Below are 15,341 nucleotides of genomic sequence, written 5' to 3'. Positions count from 1 at the left end.
GTGGCGGCCCCACTCTCAGCTGCCTCGCTGAGGCGGCGAACCAGCACCGCAGGTACCCAAAGTTCGCCCAGGAGCCAGTACCCCGGGACTCCACCGACACTGACGGACGCGTGGAGGCCGGGCCCCAGCCGCTTTATATAAACTCAGCCCCGCCCACTGACAAATCAGTGGAGGCTGACTTGGGCTCTCATTGGTTAATCGTCCGGAGCCAAGTCGTCCCGCCCCATGGCGCGCGGGCGCCCTCTAGCGTATTAGGTACCCTGGAGCTCCGCCCACCGGCCAATTCGCGAAGGCTGACGGCACGCTCCTGGGCTCTGATTGGCTGTTGGGTGGGAGGCTCCGCCCCGGACGGCGCGTTACGCAGCGCGGCGGTTGGCGGCCCATCGGCAGAGTAGCGACGCGCTTGGGGACCGGGAGGTGCCGGGCAAGCCCGGTAAGTGCGCGGCCCTGGCTTCTCCCGCTCAGTCCTTGTGCTTTCTTCGCACCGTTCCTACGCCGCTGTCTGCTTTGGGCTTGAACCGGCTAGGTCGGGCTCTGGCAGCAGGCCCGGGGCGCGGCTCTGGCTGACAGGCCCGGCGGGCGCGGCCCGGTCCGGCCTGGTGGGCTTGGCCTGGTCCCACCGCCGCCTCCCCTCGCCTCATGGTTCTCTTCTCTGGCTCGTAGGTTGTGCGACCGCAGCATGTCGGAGGGCGAGTCCAAGCAGGTGCCGAGCGGTGGCTCCGACTCGAAGCCGGAGTCTGCGTCTTCTGGCCCGGGAATGACCTCAGTGTCTGCGCCGGTGACTTCCGCGGCGCCCCCGGAGGAGGAGGAAGAGGAAAGTGAGGACGAGTCCGAGATCCTCGAGGAGTCGCCGTGCGGTCGCTGGCAGAAGCGGCGCGAGGAGGTGAGTGCTGGGAGCCGGGTGCCAGGGCTGGACCGCTGGGTGCGCAGGGGAGCCCCGGCGGAGCCGGGTGGGGAGCGGGAGCCGGGTGGCTTTTTGTCCCGCCCCGCCGGCTGTCCGCCTTCCACCTGTCCTCGGGCCCCAGTGGCAGGGGTCTGTCGTGCTTCTGGACCAGCCTGGAGGTGTGGGATTGTTTCTCCTCGGTCTCGGGAATACTGAGATCGAAACGTGGTTTGCTTTTCTCCCTGTACATTCGTTGTGTTGTGGGCTCTGTATGGGTAGTGTCGCGGCCAGATGTTGCCACTGTGTGGAGCAGGGAGTGTCTCCAGCACTGCAATATGCATCTCGTTTCACAGGTCTTTTGCTCTAGGTGTGATGAAGAGCAATGACTAGGTTTTGCTTGGTGTTTGCTGGGGAGTGTGACAGGCAGTGGACCTGTCTCATCAGCTTTTGAATTATGCCTTGGTTTGGTTTGCTTTGATGTCTTCAGTTAGGATAGAGCATAACCAGTTCATGCAAACTTGTTTCTTGGCTTGTTCTGTTCAAATTCACTTCTCAGCATGTGTGTTGGAGTTATCCTGTATGAAGACACAAGTAGATGAGATCTTGCTGGTTTAGACCTCTCCCCTTTTCCATTCTTTGCTATGCTCTGATTATCTTATTGGGGACTGTCTCCGCGAACTGGTTTCTGCTTTATACTGGCTCAGTGAAACCTGCTCTGGGAGTTGCTGAAAGACAGAAAACATTCATTCCAGTGCTGCGGCACAAGCGCTGATGTAGCTTTTCTCAGATGAGTCAGGGTTGAGCACTAGTCTGCTTTATCCATTATTCTAGACACAGGGTAGTTTCATCTCCTGTGGTGGTGAAAGAGTCGTTTATTCTGATGTAAATTTGGAGGTCAAAGTAAGGTCAAGGATTCCCTGCAGTTCCTCACCTTTGCTTGCTTGAAAGCTGTCTTGGTTTTGTTAACTTAGGCCAAATCCTAGCGTGGCTTGGTAAGAACGTGCCTTTTCTGGTGAAGCTGTATGGTTTGGATTGCAAAGGGAGGGTGTCTTAATTCTGTCCTCCACAATGTTTCTTATGATAACCTTAAGTGCTTTTTCCTGTGGTTTGTGCTAACATTGGGGATCAAAGCTGAGGTTCAGTTTGTGTAGTCTTTTCAATATGCTTTATTTGATAATGATCATCATGACACAGAAGGATAAATTTCCTTCCAGGCTTTTCTGTACTCTCCTGTATAAAAAGTAAGATTTAGTAGGTTCTAGTTTTCTTTCTTTGGATTTCAGTTTCTCTCTCTGCAGAAAAATTAAGGCCCAAATATGTGAAGTTCCTTAAAAAAAAAAAAAGCCTTTGGCATGGCTTAAGTTACTGTCTTCTGCTTCAGGACAAGGGTAGCTGGTTGGTTTGTAGCAAGCTGCCTTTGTAAGTTAGACACATTGAGCTTTGTGCCACCTTACAGTGAGAGGAGTTACCACAGAACAAATCATTGGCTGATCTGGGGTAAACTCAGGGGCTCTGATTCTCAATCCTTCACCTGTCCAGGTTGTGCTGCCTTGCTGCAGGATATCTGCTGACTGGGCAGCTGACCAATAGTGGCTGCAGCTGCCCATGTGTCAGCCTCATGTCTCACATATGGGTATGAAAAGCACAGGCTTCTAGTTATCACACAGTAAAATTCTGTTTTGTCTCTTCGCTTGGCATCTGAATTTGCGGCTTGATTAGACCCAAACTTGTGTGATGGCATTTGTTCACTTGAACTGTATGATGTCCTTCTCACTGTCTTCAGCACTTAGGCTGATCTGTTCCCTGAAGTAAACTCTCCCGCTGCAGCTGTTTCAGTATGAAATTTATTTAGGTAAAAAAGCTTTGCTTTGTGAGCATCTGTGCCTACCAGTGCTAGCAGTGTCTTGCGAACGGGCTGTTGGTGTGGTGGCTTGGTCCTCACTGGTTATTGTGGTTAGTGCAGCTCTGCAAGCAGACTCTTACTCGCTACCCCTTGGCAGTGAGGAGGTGTTACTCCATGGGAAAAGGATGTGCTGTCCTGGTCCCCAGTGATGCAATCCTGATTCTTTATCTCGGCAGTATCTTCTTTGGACGCTGAATTAGGTAGCTGCCTTGGAAGGCGGTGATCTGGAGAGAAAAGGGCACGTGTGATCTGTGTGGTGTTCCCTGGATGTTACATTCTTTACTGCTTGGAGTTCCATGCTTGGATGTACATGTGGACTTGTCAGAACCTCACTTTTTTTCCTTTTAAATTTTATTATCTTTTAATAGCTGTAGACTCGTTGAACCTCATAGAACAGAGCCGTGTTGCACGGCGGCTGTGCTGAGCTGGGTGCTGTGCATGTGAGGGGGCAGGCTCTCTCTGTGGACGGGCAGGCTGTAAGTGCTCGGGGCCGTGTACATTCAACCAGCAGGTTTAGGCCGAACAAGGCAGCGATTCCCGAGCCCGTCTGCTCCTCGCCGGGGCCACTGCGGCGGCTCTCGTACAAAATGGTCGTGGGGCGGCAGGGCGGCCTCGCTGCCCTCCTGGTGCCTCTGCCTGCGGAGCGCGGCAGGGGCAAAAGACGGGCGCCGGCCGGGGCGGGGCGGCTCCCTGAAGGACAGCCGCTCCAGCCAATGGCAGGGGGCGGGAAGCGTTACATCACCAGCGCCAGCTCCCATAGGCTGCGCGCTGCTCTAGCCACGCCCCGAAGCGCCTTCGCCCTCGTGCCGCGGCGGTTCAGCCGGTGTCGGGCTGCGGGCCCTGGGCTGGGAGTGGGGCCCGGGAAGGGGCATCCTGGGGAAGGGGAAGGGGAGCGCTTGAATAGGAGCTGCTGGAGCTGCCGCCTCGGTGCGGGGCTTCTGCCTGTCACCCGCGTGGTTCGCTCCGCCTTTGTTCCTCTCTGAGTCACATGGGAGCTCTGACTCCAGTACATGGGGCCTTCGCCAGCGCTTCGGGCTCAGGGTGCTCGACCTGTGTCCAGAGCAAGTTAACGGGTCATCAGAGTGTGCCCTGGGAGGCATTTCAGATGTTGGCACAACCGAGTGAGAGGGATTGTGCGTTACTTTGTCATATTTAATTACAGCAGCTTAGACTAAACTATATCAACTGATAAAACTTGAAATGTGTTGGTTCACAGGGGAAAAATAATGATGGGCACGAGTTTAACCTGGGAGAGGAGTGGCTGGGGAGCAGCCCTGCAGGAAGGGACATGGGTGCTGGGGTCAGCAGGGGCAGTAGGAACCAGCACTAGGTCCTGTCACCCAGAGGGCAAACTGCACCCTGGGGTGCACCAACCATGGCAGAACCAGCTGGGCAGAGGGGATGTCCTGTTGTATTCACTACTGGTGCAGCCTCACCTGAGCACTGTGTGCAGTGCTGGGCCCCACAGTTAGAGAAGGACACGAAGGTCCTCAGATGCGCCCAGAGGAGGACAAGCAAGCTGTGAAGAGCTGGCAGCATTGTCCTGTGAGGAGTGGCTGAGCACTCGGGGTTGGCCTTGTTCAGACAGAGGAGGCTGAGGGATGACCTTGCTGCCCTGTGCAGCCCTCTGGGAGAGGATGTGGGTAGGGAGGAACTGAACTCTTCTCCCTGGGATCCAGCAACAGGGTGCTTGCAAACAGTTCAAAGCTGCGTCTGTCAGGGGAGGCTCAGACTTGCTATTAGAAGCATTTCTTTACTGAGAGGGTGTTCAAACCCTGGCACAGGCTTCCTGGAGTGGTGGTTGCTGCTCCGAGTCTGTCAGTGTTGAAAAGGTACTTGGACAATGTTCTTAATACAACACTCTAACTTTAGGTCAGCCCTGAAGTGGTCAGGCAGTGGGACCAGGTGATCCTTGCAGGTGCCTTCCAGCTGAACTATTTTGTATTCTATTCTATTCCTGCTTAAACTTTAAACAGAGTTCAGAGTAGCCTTCTAAAAAAGATAAAAGTTGCTATGACACTTAACTAAGAACCTGTTTTAGAAAGAGAACACTTACCTTCCCCAAAGTTTGTTTCTTTGTGGAACATTTAACAAATCTTTCATTTAATGAAGTGCATGTGGCCATTCAGAGGGTGAAGTTGCTGTGAGGGTGAGGTGCCTGGGAGGTGGAGGATGGAAGGTAAATGTGGCTGGTCCCACAGGATGCTTATTTTCTGCTGGTTGAACAACTTGTGCAAGAGACTTAGCATCACTCTGCTCTTTCCTCACTGTATAAACTCACTGTATATATAAATAACGTGGGCATTTTCAGGCATCTGTTGCCTGTCTTCAAGGGCTGCAGGGACGGTGACAATCTGCTTTCTCATGCTGCTGCTGTGTGCGCATCACAAGCGTGGGTCTCCTGGTGTGTTGTAGACTGCATTGCTTTCCTCCCTGTGCTGAATCCTCTCTGCAGTTGTAACCACGCCCGTGGTTGGTCTCCTAATGTATGCAAAGGTGAGGCCTTAGCCTCTGCAAGGAGCTGAAGATAAACTTTTAACAGGGGGATCTCGTCTCATGGCAGAGGGACTCAGAGAAAGGATGCACAGTGTGAGATTAAGGGAGAGACCGATGTCAGGCTCTCCAAGCCTGTGCTTGCCTTGGTTTGTTTTGGCTGCTCTCTCTGACAAAAGCCTCTTATATCCCCATGTGACACCCCATTTTCTTTCAGTCACCACCTGCATGACTTGTTTTTATTTGGTTGTCCAGATATCTTCAGAATTATCTGCTGTGCCTTCTGGGAATAGAATCTACTTAATAGAGATGGATTGGAGATTCTTTGCCCTTCATTTTTTAGATTCCTGTTACTGTAAAACCTGAAACCAAAAGCTTGGATTCGGAGTCTGCTGTCCCTGAGAATACACAGATCAATCAGAAAAGTGATGGGATTTCTTTCTATACCTTTTCTGGGTTGCAAAATGCTGATTGCATAAGTCAAGACTGTTATTGTAAATACTTTTTAACATCTTTGTAACATGTTTAGTAACCCATTCAGTGCTATTGAGCTAATCTGTACCATATCAGGAATGTGGGAACAAGCAGGTCCCCTTTTAGGTCACATGGACAGTGGGATTAATGCACCTTCAGCAGGTTTGCCGATGACACCGAGCTGTGTGGTGCGGTTAACACGCTGTACGGACGGGATGCCATCCAGAGGGACCTTGACAGGCTGGAGAGGTGAGCCAGTGCCAACCTCATGAAGTTCAACAAGGCCAAGTGCAAGGTCCTGCACCTGGGTTGGTGCAGTCCCAAGCACAAATACAGTGGCAGGGGGTTGGAACTGGATGAGCTTTAAGATTAAGCTTGGCTTCCAGCCCAAACTACGCCGTGATTCTGATTCCAGGTTCAGTCTTGCTGTTCTTCATTGTATACTGTACTTGTATACTTGATTGTATACTGTTGCTGGATGTTCTGAAAATTAATAGCAATACTGCATTAGTTTGCTGCTCTTATGAAAAATCTTGCTGTTATTTGGATACATGCTTCTGAGCTGTTCAGGGGCCCTTGATGGTTGAAAGTTACCACTGAATTTTAGTGCTTGGGCTGACAGACACTCTTGATCCATGCTAGCTCTATCAAATGTTAAAGAGCTGTAGTTTATGACGAACTGAACCAAGAGACATGAAGTAAAATACTGGTCTGCTACATCTTTGTTTTACCTCTTTTTTTTGTCTTTTCACTCTTAGCGTGAGTCTTAGCTTCTCAGATAATTTTTCATCTGGGGCCAGTTGACTTTTGCACCTCTGGATTTACATTTCTTCAAGGAGACAGTGTGGGGGTTTTGAAGAGAAAATGCCAATGGACTGGGTGTTTGGATTTTGTGGTGCTTGAGTCTAATTTCTTAGCCTCTGTTGAAGTGAAAAGAAACTTGCTGAGATAGGAAAAGAAATACTAGTCCTTATCATTTACTATCTCACATCTGAGTTTCTGTATGTGGGAAAATGAGGCATAATTCCTTGGAAAGGTGGCTTTGAGATGCTCTGAGCTTTGGATTCAGCTGCTGTAGGGAGGCTGGTTGCAGAGATTCTCAAAGCAAACTAGCGCTAGGAGGGCTGCCAGCTATTTGGCAGGCTTTGGCAATGTTTCCAGCTGGTGGTGAAAGCTAATGCCATGCTGTAGTTATTTTACTTGACCATTGAGAAGATACTCAGAGTATGTGCAGCTGTTTAACATTTTTATTTGGCTCATCTGTGGGCTTCCTGGAAGGAACCCTTGAGTTGTGCTTGAATGAGGTGAGGGGCACTGCAGGCTGTAGAGGGAATTGAGCCTTTGTCTTGGGCCTGTTGTCTGCAGACCCATTATGTTCTTGCTTATTGACTGTAACAGGCAGCTGGCGGTTTGCTGAGTGCTGCTCCAGCCAGCATCACTTTTCAGCTTTTCTGCTGCCTCTGTGGGGGAGCAGGGACAGGCAGGGCGGCTGACTGCTGCTTTTCCAGCTTTCCTGGGTGGTTAGGGGTGCTAGTTACACTCCAGCTGCCTGTGACTGAGGGATAGGGTTTGCTCTGTGTTCTTTACAGAGCTTTTCTAAAAATAGCATGGTCTGTGTAACTTACCAGCAGCACCAAAGCCTTCCTCTTGTCAGTGCTCTGTCTTGTTAAACCTGCATTGGGAGACCCAGGAGAAGCGATCACAATATCATGGTTGCTGCTGCCTGTTTGGTGGGAGTCAGATGTTACAGCCTGGGTTATCCTTTGCAAGATACTTAATTCTGGGCCAGTGGAGGAGAGAGGCTGCTTGCCATCTCTGACCCCTGGCTGTGCCTGCAGTGAGGTGGCATAGCAAATCCCAGTAAATGGAGGCAGCACTGTGAAAGCATGGCCAGAGAGAAACAGGTTTGCACAAATGGGAGCATAGCGCTTTCCCAAGCATCCCATGGTAACATGGGTGACACAAATAGCTGTATACTGTTTTTAAGGATCAGTGCTCATGGAAAATCACATTTCATGGGTGTCTCTAGACACATCTCCCAGGCCCTCTGTCTCTGCCAAATCTGTCCCTGAGACCTCTTGTCCTAACTTTCTGGCTTGTCTGATTTGAAGTTTGCTAGCAGATCATAGAATCACAAAATGGTGAGAGTTGGAAGTGACCTTAAAGATCATTCAGTTCCAACCCCCTGCCACGAGCAGGGACACCTTCCAATAGACCAGGTTGCTTCAAGCCCCATCCAGCCTGGTCTTAAACACTGCCGGGGATGGGGCAGCCACAGCTTCTCTGGACAACCTTTGTCAGGGCCTCACCACCCTCACAGGGAAGAACTTCTGCCTAATGTCTCATCTGAATCTACCCTCTCTGTTTAAAATTATTGGCCCTTGTTCTGTCACTATGTGCCCTTGTAAAAAGTCCCTCTCCAAATCCAGCTAGATGACATCAGTTACTCTTCCGTTATCCACCAGTGTCATAACCTCATCGTAGAAGGCCACCACGTTTATCAGGCATGACTTGCTCTTAGTGAAGCCACTGTCACCAATCACCCCCTTTTTGTCCATGTGCCTTAGCACAGTTTCCAGGAGGATCTGTTCCATGATCTTGCTGCGCACTGAGGCGAGACTGACTGGTCTGTAGTTCCCTGCAGATCTGTGTGCGTGTGCAGAAAGTAAGAAGCACACTAGCACAGAAAACAGTTTTAAACATAATTTAACAGAAAGGCAGAGGTGATGGCAATCAGGCACAGGCCTTGCCTAGTGACTCATCTTTATTATTTTTTTTCCATGCTTTTGCCCTTCCCTCAAACGTCCCATGAATATTGTATGTAAATAATCTTGTTTGATCCCAGAATTGCTTGTCTTCTGTATTCCTTTACACAGCATCTCCATTTGCATTGGATGATATTGCTGAAGGGGCTTCTCCTGTTGAGTTGCCTTGGTGAGTTTTCCTAACAGGGACAATGACTTAATTGCTCATCTTTGTGGCCTTGAGAGTCCTTGGTTCAGTGTTTCACCCATCATGGTCAGGCCATGGTTCTTCTGATCATTGGTAGTGTTCTTGCTTCTGTTTTGAATAGCCCTTACCCAGGTATATTTCCACAGCAGTTTGATGAAACATATTTTGGCCTGTTCATGCAGTGAGACTTCAGCAGCTCTGCCTGGAGTTCAGTGAACAACTCTTACAATATAGAAGGTGAGAAAGTATTGCAGCCCAACAGGATGGGCTGGTGTGGAATGGAAGTACCTGACTTAGAGTTCCTCCTGTCTGTTTTTTCCCCTGGTTTCAGAACTGAGAGCTTCCCAAACCTCCCAGTCAGTTTTATTTCTGGCTGAACTATATGTGGTACATCTTGGTGTAGCATGTGTGACGAGGGTTTTGATAATGGTACAGCCATGGTAATAGTACAGTAACTGTGAAGGTACCAGTGAGCTACTGTAATATCAACAGGCTTCTATCTGAATGGTTTTTATTTGTAGAATATTGGGTTTCCTTCTCTACTCTCATTTATTTTGCTATGCTGTTTCTGTTTCCTTTTGGGAATTAGGGATGGGGAATTCTTTGTCTCTTCCTAATTCCGTAGTTCAGCTCAGTAAAATTGAACTCACTGATTCTATTATACTGCTCATTTGTTCCAAAGCACCAAATGAAACGAAGCATTTGTCCCTTTGGGCTCTGAGCTGCTTTTGGCTGTGATAGAGTTCATTTTCTTCATAGTAGCTGGTATGAGGCTATGTTTTGGATCTGTGCTGAAAACAGAGTTGATAACACAGAGGTGGTTTTCATTATTGCTGAGCAATGCTTGCACAGAGTCAAGGGCTAAACTGCTCCTCACACCACCCACCACTGAGGAGGCTGAGGGTGCACAAGCAGTGGGGGGCATAGCCAGGACAGCTGACCCCAACTGAACAAAGGAACAGTCCAGACCATATGGAATCATGCTCGGCATATAAAGAGGGGTGAAGAATGAAGAAGGGGATGTTTGGAGTGATGGTGTTTGTCTTCCTATGTAACTGTTGTGCATGATGGAGCCCTGCTGTCCTGGAGATGGCTGAACACCTGTCTGTGATGGGAAGTGGTGAATGAATTGATTTTCTTTGTTTGCCTGTGCAGCTTTTGCTTTACTTGTTAAATTGTCTTTATCTCATATGTCTTCTCACTTTCAGTCTTCCAACTTTATCCTTGTCCTGTTGGGGGGAATGAGTGAGTGACTGCATGGTGCTTAGTTGCCAGCTGGGGTTAAACCACAACAGGTTCTTAGTAGACAACTTATGTGTTCATTTCTGTTGTTCATGGAGTGGATGGGAATGATGCATTTCTCCCTTTGGGATATCAAGAACAGTGCTTTTTCTGTTCAAAGCAACTTGACTCTGCTCATATTTGTTCCTCCCTACTGGAGAGTAATCTGACATGAATTTTTAGTGAAGCCTGTCCCTCAGTATGTTGTTTAGCCAGAACTGTCAAAATGCTTCTGTAGATGTTGGGTTGGCCACTGGGCAACAGCTTGCATGATGGTGATGTGATTCAAAACTTGGTGCTTTTCTGCAGAGTGGTTGTGTTTATGGACAGGATGGAGCTGAGCTTGCTTGAACAGAGTCCTAGCTCTGTGCTGTGCTCTGCCCTTTGTAGTCCAGCTGCACGGGCCAGCTTGGAGCAGAAGTCTCTGGGACATTGGGTGTGCTTAAAAAGTATGTCTGTTTTTTGACTTGTTTCTCAAGATGGCATCTCCTGAGCTGTTGCATGCAAACTTATAAATGAGGGCAAGCTTCAGCTCATGGGGGACTTTTAACTCTGTATTGTAATGGTCAAGATTTGTGTTTGGTTACACAGACAAGCTTATTGTTAAAAGATAAATTATTACTTGTTCCAATGCATAGCTATCTGGAAGAAGCAACTGTTGTGTTGGTGAGGGTCAGATTTTCTTATATTTTTGAGATTATGGAGTATGAATAGGTTTGTATAGCCATGGGAATAACTGATGTCTTCCTTTCCTTGGGATCATTATATCACACTACTTATTTTTATTTTTTTTAAATGAATGCCTTTCAAACATTTTACTACCATGAATGTAATTGCAAAGGGTGGTGCTGCTAGTTTAATTAAAGCATGAAGTGGGGTTGCTGCTTTTTGTTGTGTTTGGATGTTTTTATTTATTTTGTTTTTTTCCCCTTTGCCTTCAGTGGCTATTGCAGTCTTTGATTTTGTTACACTCTAGATAAGCTTCAGATCTCGGAGCCAGCTGTTTTTGTTTCTTTCTGTTGGTAAATATACTTCTTATTTCACCACAGTTCAAGGAGAAGTGATACTCCTCTGTGGTCCAGCTACTGCCTTCTGTACATGTATTATCCCTGTTCTCAAGCTTTTGCCAAGCTGGTTGAGTAGAGCTTTGATCTTTTTCTCTTTCCTAAACAAGTGGTCAGGGTAATTTTTTAATGTATTTGTACTGCTTTTAACCATATATATGGCCTTTTGTTAGTGTCTGGCCTAATGGCCTGCCATTCCTGATCTCTTTCTTCAGTGGACAATTTCATTCTATACTGACACTCTAATTATTATTTTTTCCTAATAAATGCCTTCTTTTTCTTGATTGTAAATCATTGCTGTCACTTGTGGTTTAGGCTGTAATTTCTTTTTTTATTGACAGATCATGTGAACTACAGAAGCCTCTCTAAAAGTCTGTGTTCTTTCAGTGATAAATATCCAGACATGTGAGAGCTATGGAAAAAAATATGCATTGGACAACTGGAATAAACTGCCTAAGAGAAAGAGATCTTTGAAACTGTTTTTTCCCTTATGGGAAACTTCCCTTATGTTTCCCCTAAGTTATGCCTTGAAGTAACAGCATTTAAATCTTTCCCCCAGTCCCTTTTAATTACATAAATTCACTTGAAATTCTTCCTGAATTTCCTTAACTGATCTTTGTATAGACAAAGAGCTACATTAGTATTTCTGCTGTAAATTTTTTGTGGTTGTGGAGCTACTTCCTCTCTCATACTTAAGGAATTTGTGCTAAACTGAGTTCAGTTAGCTGCTTCTTTCATAGTTTAAAAGCTGCCTAGTCTACATGGGCTTCCTGGGAAAGGGACATTTCAGAGTCATACATTATCTCTAAGAACATGGGATTTTATGTGAGCCAATCTTTTGTCATTTCATCAGCTTGTTGCCTTTGGGCTGGGTCCTAGATGACCACTGGAAATTAAACAAGTTAAAAGAGTCTTAAATTACTTGACAAAGCTTGCAAGAAGTTATGGCAAAGTGAGGAGAGAGCCTGCATCATCTTCATCCTGTGTTGATGTTTTGGTTGTGAGGGCTCCTTAGGGCAAGAACAGGATTTCTGTCATTTCTTTGGGACACCTCCATTGCTGGTTGCACTCTTGCCCTTCAGGGTAAATCATGGAAGAGACAGCATTGTGAACATGTCATTGTGAACTAGATGATCTTAAAAGTCCTTTCCCAACCCTGGCCATTCTATGATTTCATTTTTGATTCATGATTCATTCTTTTGCTCAGTCAGGTCTATGGGGAAGTTGAAATTTATATTCTTACAACTACCTCTGATTACAATAGTTTTAACTGCAGCATTGTTTCTGAATTGTGAGTTGTTAAGCTTACAACCATCCATCAGTCACCAATAGCTGTTTGGAGACAACAGCTGGCTGTAACTCTCAGGAAGGTACATAGCAATGCTTTCATGAGGGTTTAGGATTCCACTTTTATGAGCATGGAGAGGGATATGGAACAGTGATTTGGCAACCTGAACAAAGGAGGAATTTACTGTCACCTTTTCAGTCTGTCTGCATTTTTCCCCTTTTACTCTTGCTGCCCAAGCTGTTGAATCTCCTCTTGAACTGAGAATTACCATCAGTGACGTCAGGTGAGTTTGGTGTCTTGCATCATAGCTGCTCCTCTGGATTATTGCCTGTGAGTCATAGCAATTTTTTCTGTTTAGTAAACTTGCCCAGAAATGGAAGAAGATATGATAAATCCACATCCACTGCCTGTATCGTCAGGGCAGATTATGAGTAGTTGTCAGTACCTGAGGACTGACTCAACACAGCCTTTAAATAGGCAGCAAGTGTGATGAAGGCATAGTGTGTTGAAGTGTGATGACGATGTGAATAAGCAGCAAGTGTGATAAAACAGGGATGCATGAGTACTGACTGTTAGTGGTTATGGCTGTTATCTTGTCCCTGTTGCCTGGGGGCTTGTTTAAACTTTTCTCAACTTAAAGCCTTTTGGCATTCAGGTCTGTTAATTGTACTAGGAGTTCTTGTATTACTATCAGCCCCAAGATATTTCTTGAACTAAAATGTGATGGAATAAAGGTTCTGCCCTTAATTAGCTTCATTTTTTCAGCTTTCTCTAATGATGAAATATACCAGGCCTAGCTGGTATTTAGATGTCTGTATCGGTGTGTGTGTTCATGTATATATACGTATACACACACACACACATATATATATATACACACACGCACACACACATATTTATATATATATATATATATAAAAATTAAGTTCTTGTAAATATGATTAATGTCTCCTTAAATCAAATCTCAGACATTTCATCCCTCAGTTATACAGGAGGTGAGGGATGGGAAGGGAACTAAGCTGTTGGTCTCCTGTGACTGTTTTCAAGAGTTATTTTCTGTAGCTCAGCCTGTCTTTATTGAGCTATGGCCTATAATCTTTATTCCTGCTTATGTCACTGCATTGCATCTAATTTTACCTCAGTAATTTATTGCTCAGTTTACTGAGCAATCTGAATCACTCTGGTTATACTGTTCTTGTAGTCATTTGTCACTCCAGTGCGTCATCTGCAGTAACAGAATATTGAATGTAGTTGGACTTGTTGGGATTCCCTTGGAAGATTATAAAGAAGTGTAGCCCCTATACTATTTGCTGTCAGCCTAAACTGTCAAGCTACTGGTGGAGTAGAATAGAATAGTTCAGCTGGAATGGACCCGCAAGGATCACCTGGTCCCACTGCCTGACCACTTCAGGACTGACCTAAAGTTAGTGTCATATTAAGGGCATTGTGCAAATACCTCTTCAGCAGTGGCAGACTTGGGGCATCAGCCACCACTCCAGGAAGCCTGTGCCAGAGTTTGAACACCCTCTCAGTAAAGAAATGCTTCCTGATATTAAGTTTGAGGCTCCCTGACAGACGCAGCTTTGAACTGTTTGCAAGCACCCTGTTGCTGGATCCCAGGGAGAAGAGCTCAGTTCCTCCCTACCCACATCCTCTCCCAGAGGGCTGCACAGGGCAGCAAGGTCATCCCTCAGCCTCCTCTGTCTGAACAAGGCCAACCCCGCGTGCTCAGCCCCTCCTCACAGGACAATGCTGCCAGCTCTTCACAGCTTGCTTGTCCTCCTCTGGGCACATCTGAGGACCTTTGTGTCCTTCTCTAACTGTGGGGCCCAGCACTGCACACAGTGCTCAGGTGAGGCTGCACCAATACTAAATACAACAGGACATCCCCTCTGCCCAGCTGTTTCTGCCATGGTTGGTGTACCCCAGGGTGCAGTTTGCCCTCTGGGTGACAGGGTCCAGTGCTGGTTCCTACTGACCCTGTTGCCCCCAGCACCGATGTCCCTTCCTGCAGGGCTGCTCCCCAGCTACTCCTCTCCCCGGTTAGACTTGTGCCAAGTGCAGAATCTGGTATTTTTCTTGTTCCTTTTCATGCTGTTGATGATTGCCCAATGCTCCCATCTATCTAGACCAAGAGGCCCTTAAGAGAGTCAACAGCAACTCCCAGTTTGGTATCTAATGAACCGGTGTTTATAATGCAAACCTTTAAAGTTGATATTGTACAACAGTAAACATACTGTCTCAGTGGACTCCTTGCTCATGATTCTCTTGAGTACGTGTCCCGTTGTGTTAGTCCTTGTTATTCTGTGTTGTATCAAGAGCTTGAGTTTATTTGATTGGTAGCATGACCTGTAAGTTCTTCTTGGTACCCACCTTCTCGTAAGGAAACAGCAGAGTTTCTTTACAAATACAAGCCTTAGGGTTTTTTTTTTTTTTGCATTTCAGTATGGTCAGCTGGATGCTTTGAGTCTGTACCCAGCCTACCACAGCGTTAAAAGCATTGTCTGCTAGAAACTGGTTTCTTCATTAGTTTTATTAGTATTGTGTTATCAGCAGTTATTTCCTATGGTGAAGTGTTGAATTAATCTAAGTGTTGTATGAGGCAAACATTTATCTCTGTTCTCATTAGTTTAACACTGTAAATGAAATTGATTGAATTTGATAGTGTAAAAGTGGCTGCCAAGGGGATGGGATTTTTGAGGAAGCCCTTATATATGGTTAGAAGCTTCCAGTAAGTGGGATGCTGATGGGGTCCCTTGTAAGGGATGTGAAGGTGAGAGAGCAGGAAAAGCCGTGAAATGGCCAGGACTTTGAGGTAGTGGAAGTGGAAGGTGAGTCTGGATTTGCTAGCCAAATCTGTGTATTAACTTTTACCACAAGGGAAGAGTTAGATCAGCTGAAAGTTATCTTTGCATCTTTGGATGCTGCTACGTATCGCAGGAAGAATAATGTTACGGTAAACTGCTGCTGGGTGTGTTGTTCATCTTGTATCTATGCATTAAG

General features: G+C 46.8%; 1 protein-coding gene across 4 annotated transcripts in view; it reads left to right on the top strand.

The window, feature by feature from the left end:
- The first annotated feature begins 301 nt into the window (after window positions 1-301).
- Window positions 302-15,341, top strand: part of NRBP1 (nuclear receptor binding protein 1) — a 39,885-nt gene continuing 24,845 nt past the window's right edge. For 3 of the 4 annotated variants that reach the window (XM_062614406.1, XM_062614407.1, XM_062614404.1), the window contains exons 1-2: window positions 302-433; window positions 664-883. In XM_062614406.1, the coding sequence (XP_062470390.1) occupies window positions 680-883 (204 nt within the window). In that variant the 5' untranslated portion in view covers window positions 302-433; window positions 664-679. Of the gene's footprint in view, window positions 438-663; window positions 884-15,341 lie in introns of all 4 variants that reach the window. The other variant, XM_062614405.1, reaches the window with a different exon arrangement.

This window comes from Pezoporus occidentalis, unplaced genomic scaffold (assembly GCF_034315485.1).
Source record: "Pezoporus occidentalis ecotype Australia unplaced genomic scaffold, CSIRO_AGI_Poc_V1 ctg175, whole genome shotgun sequence".
Lineage (NCBI taxonomy): Eukaryota > Metazoa > Chordata > Aves > Psittaciformes > Psittacidae > Pezoporus > Pezoporus occidentalis.
This window is presented reverse-complemented; position numbering and strand designations above follow the sequence as displayed.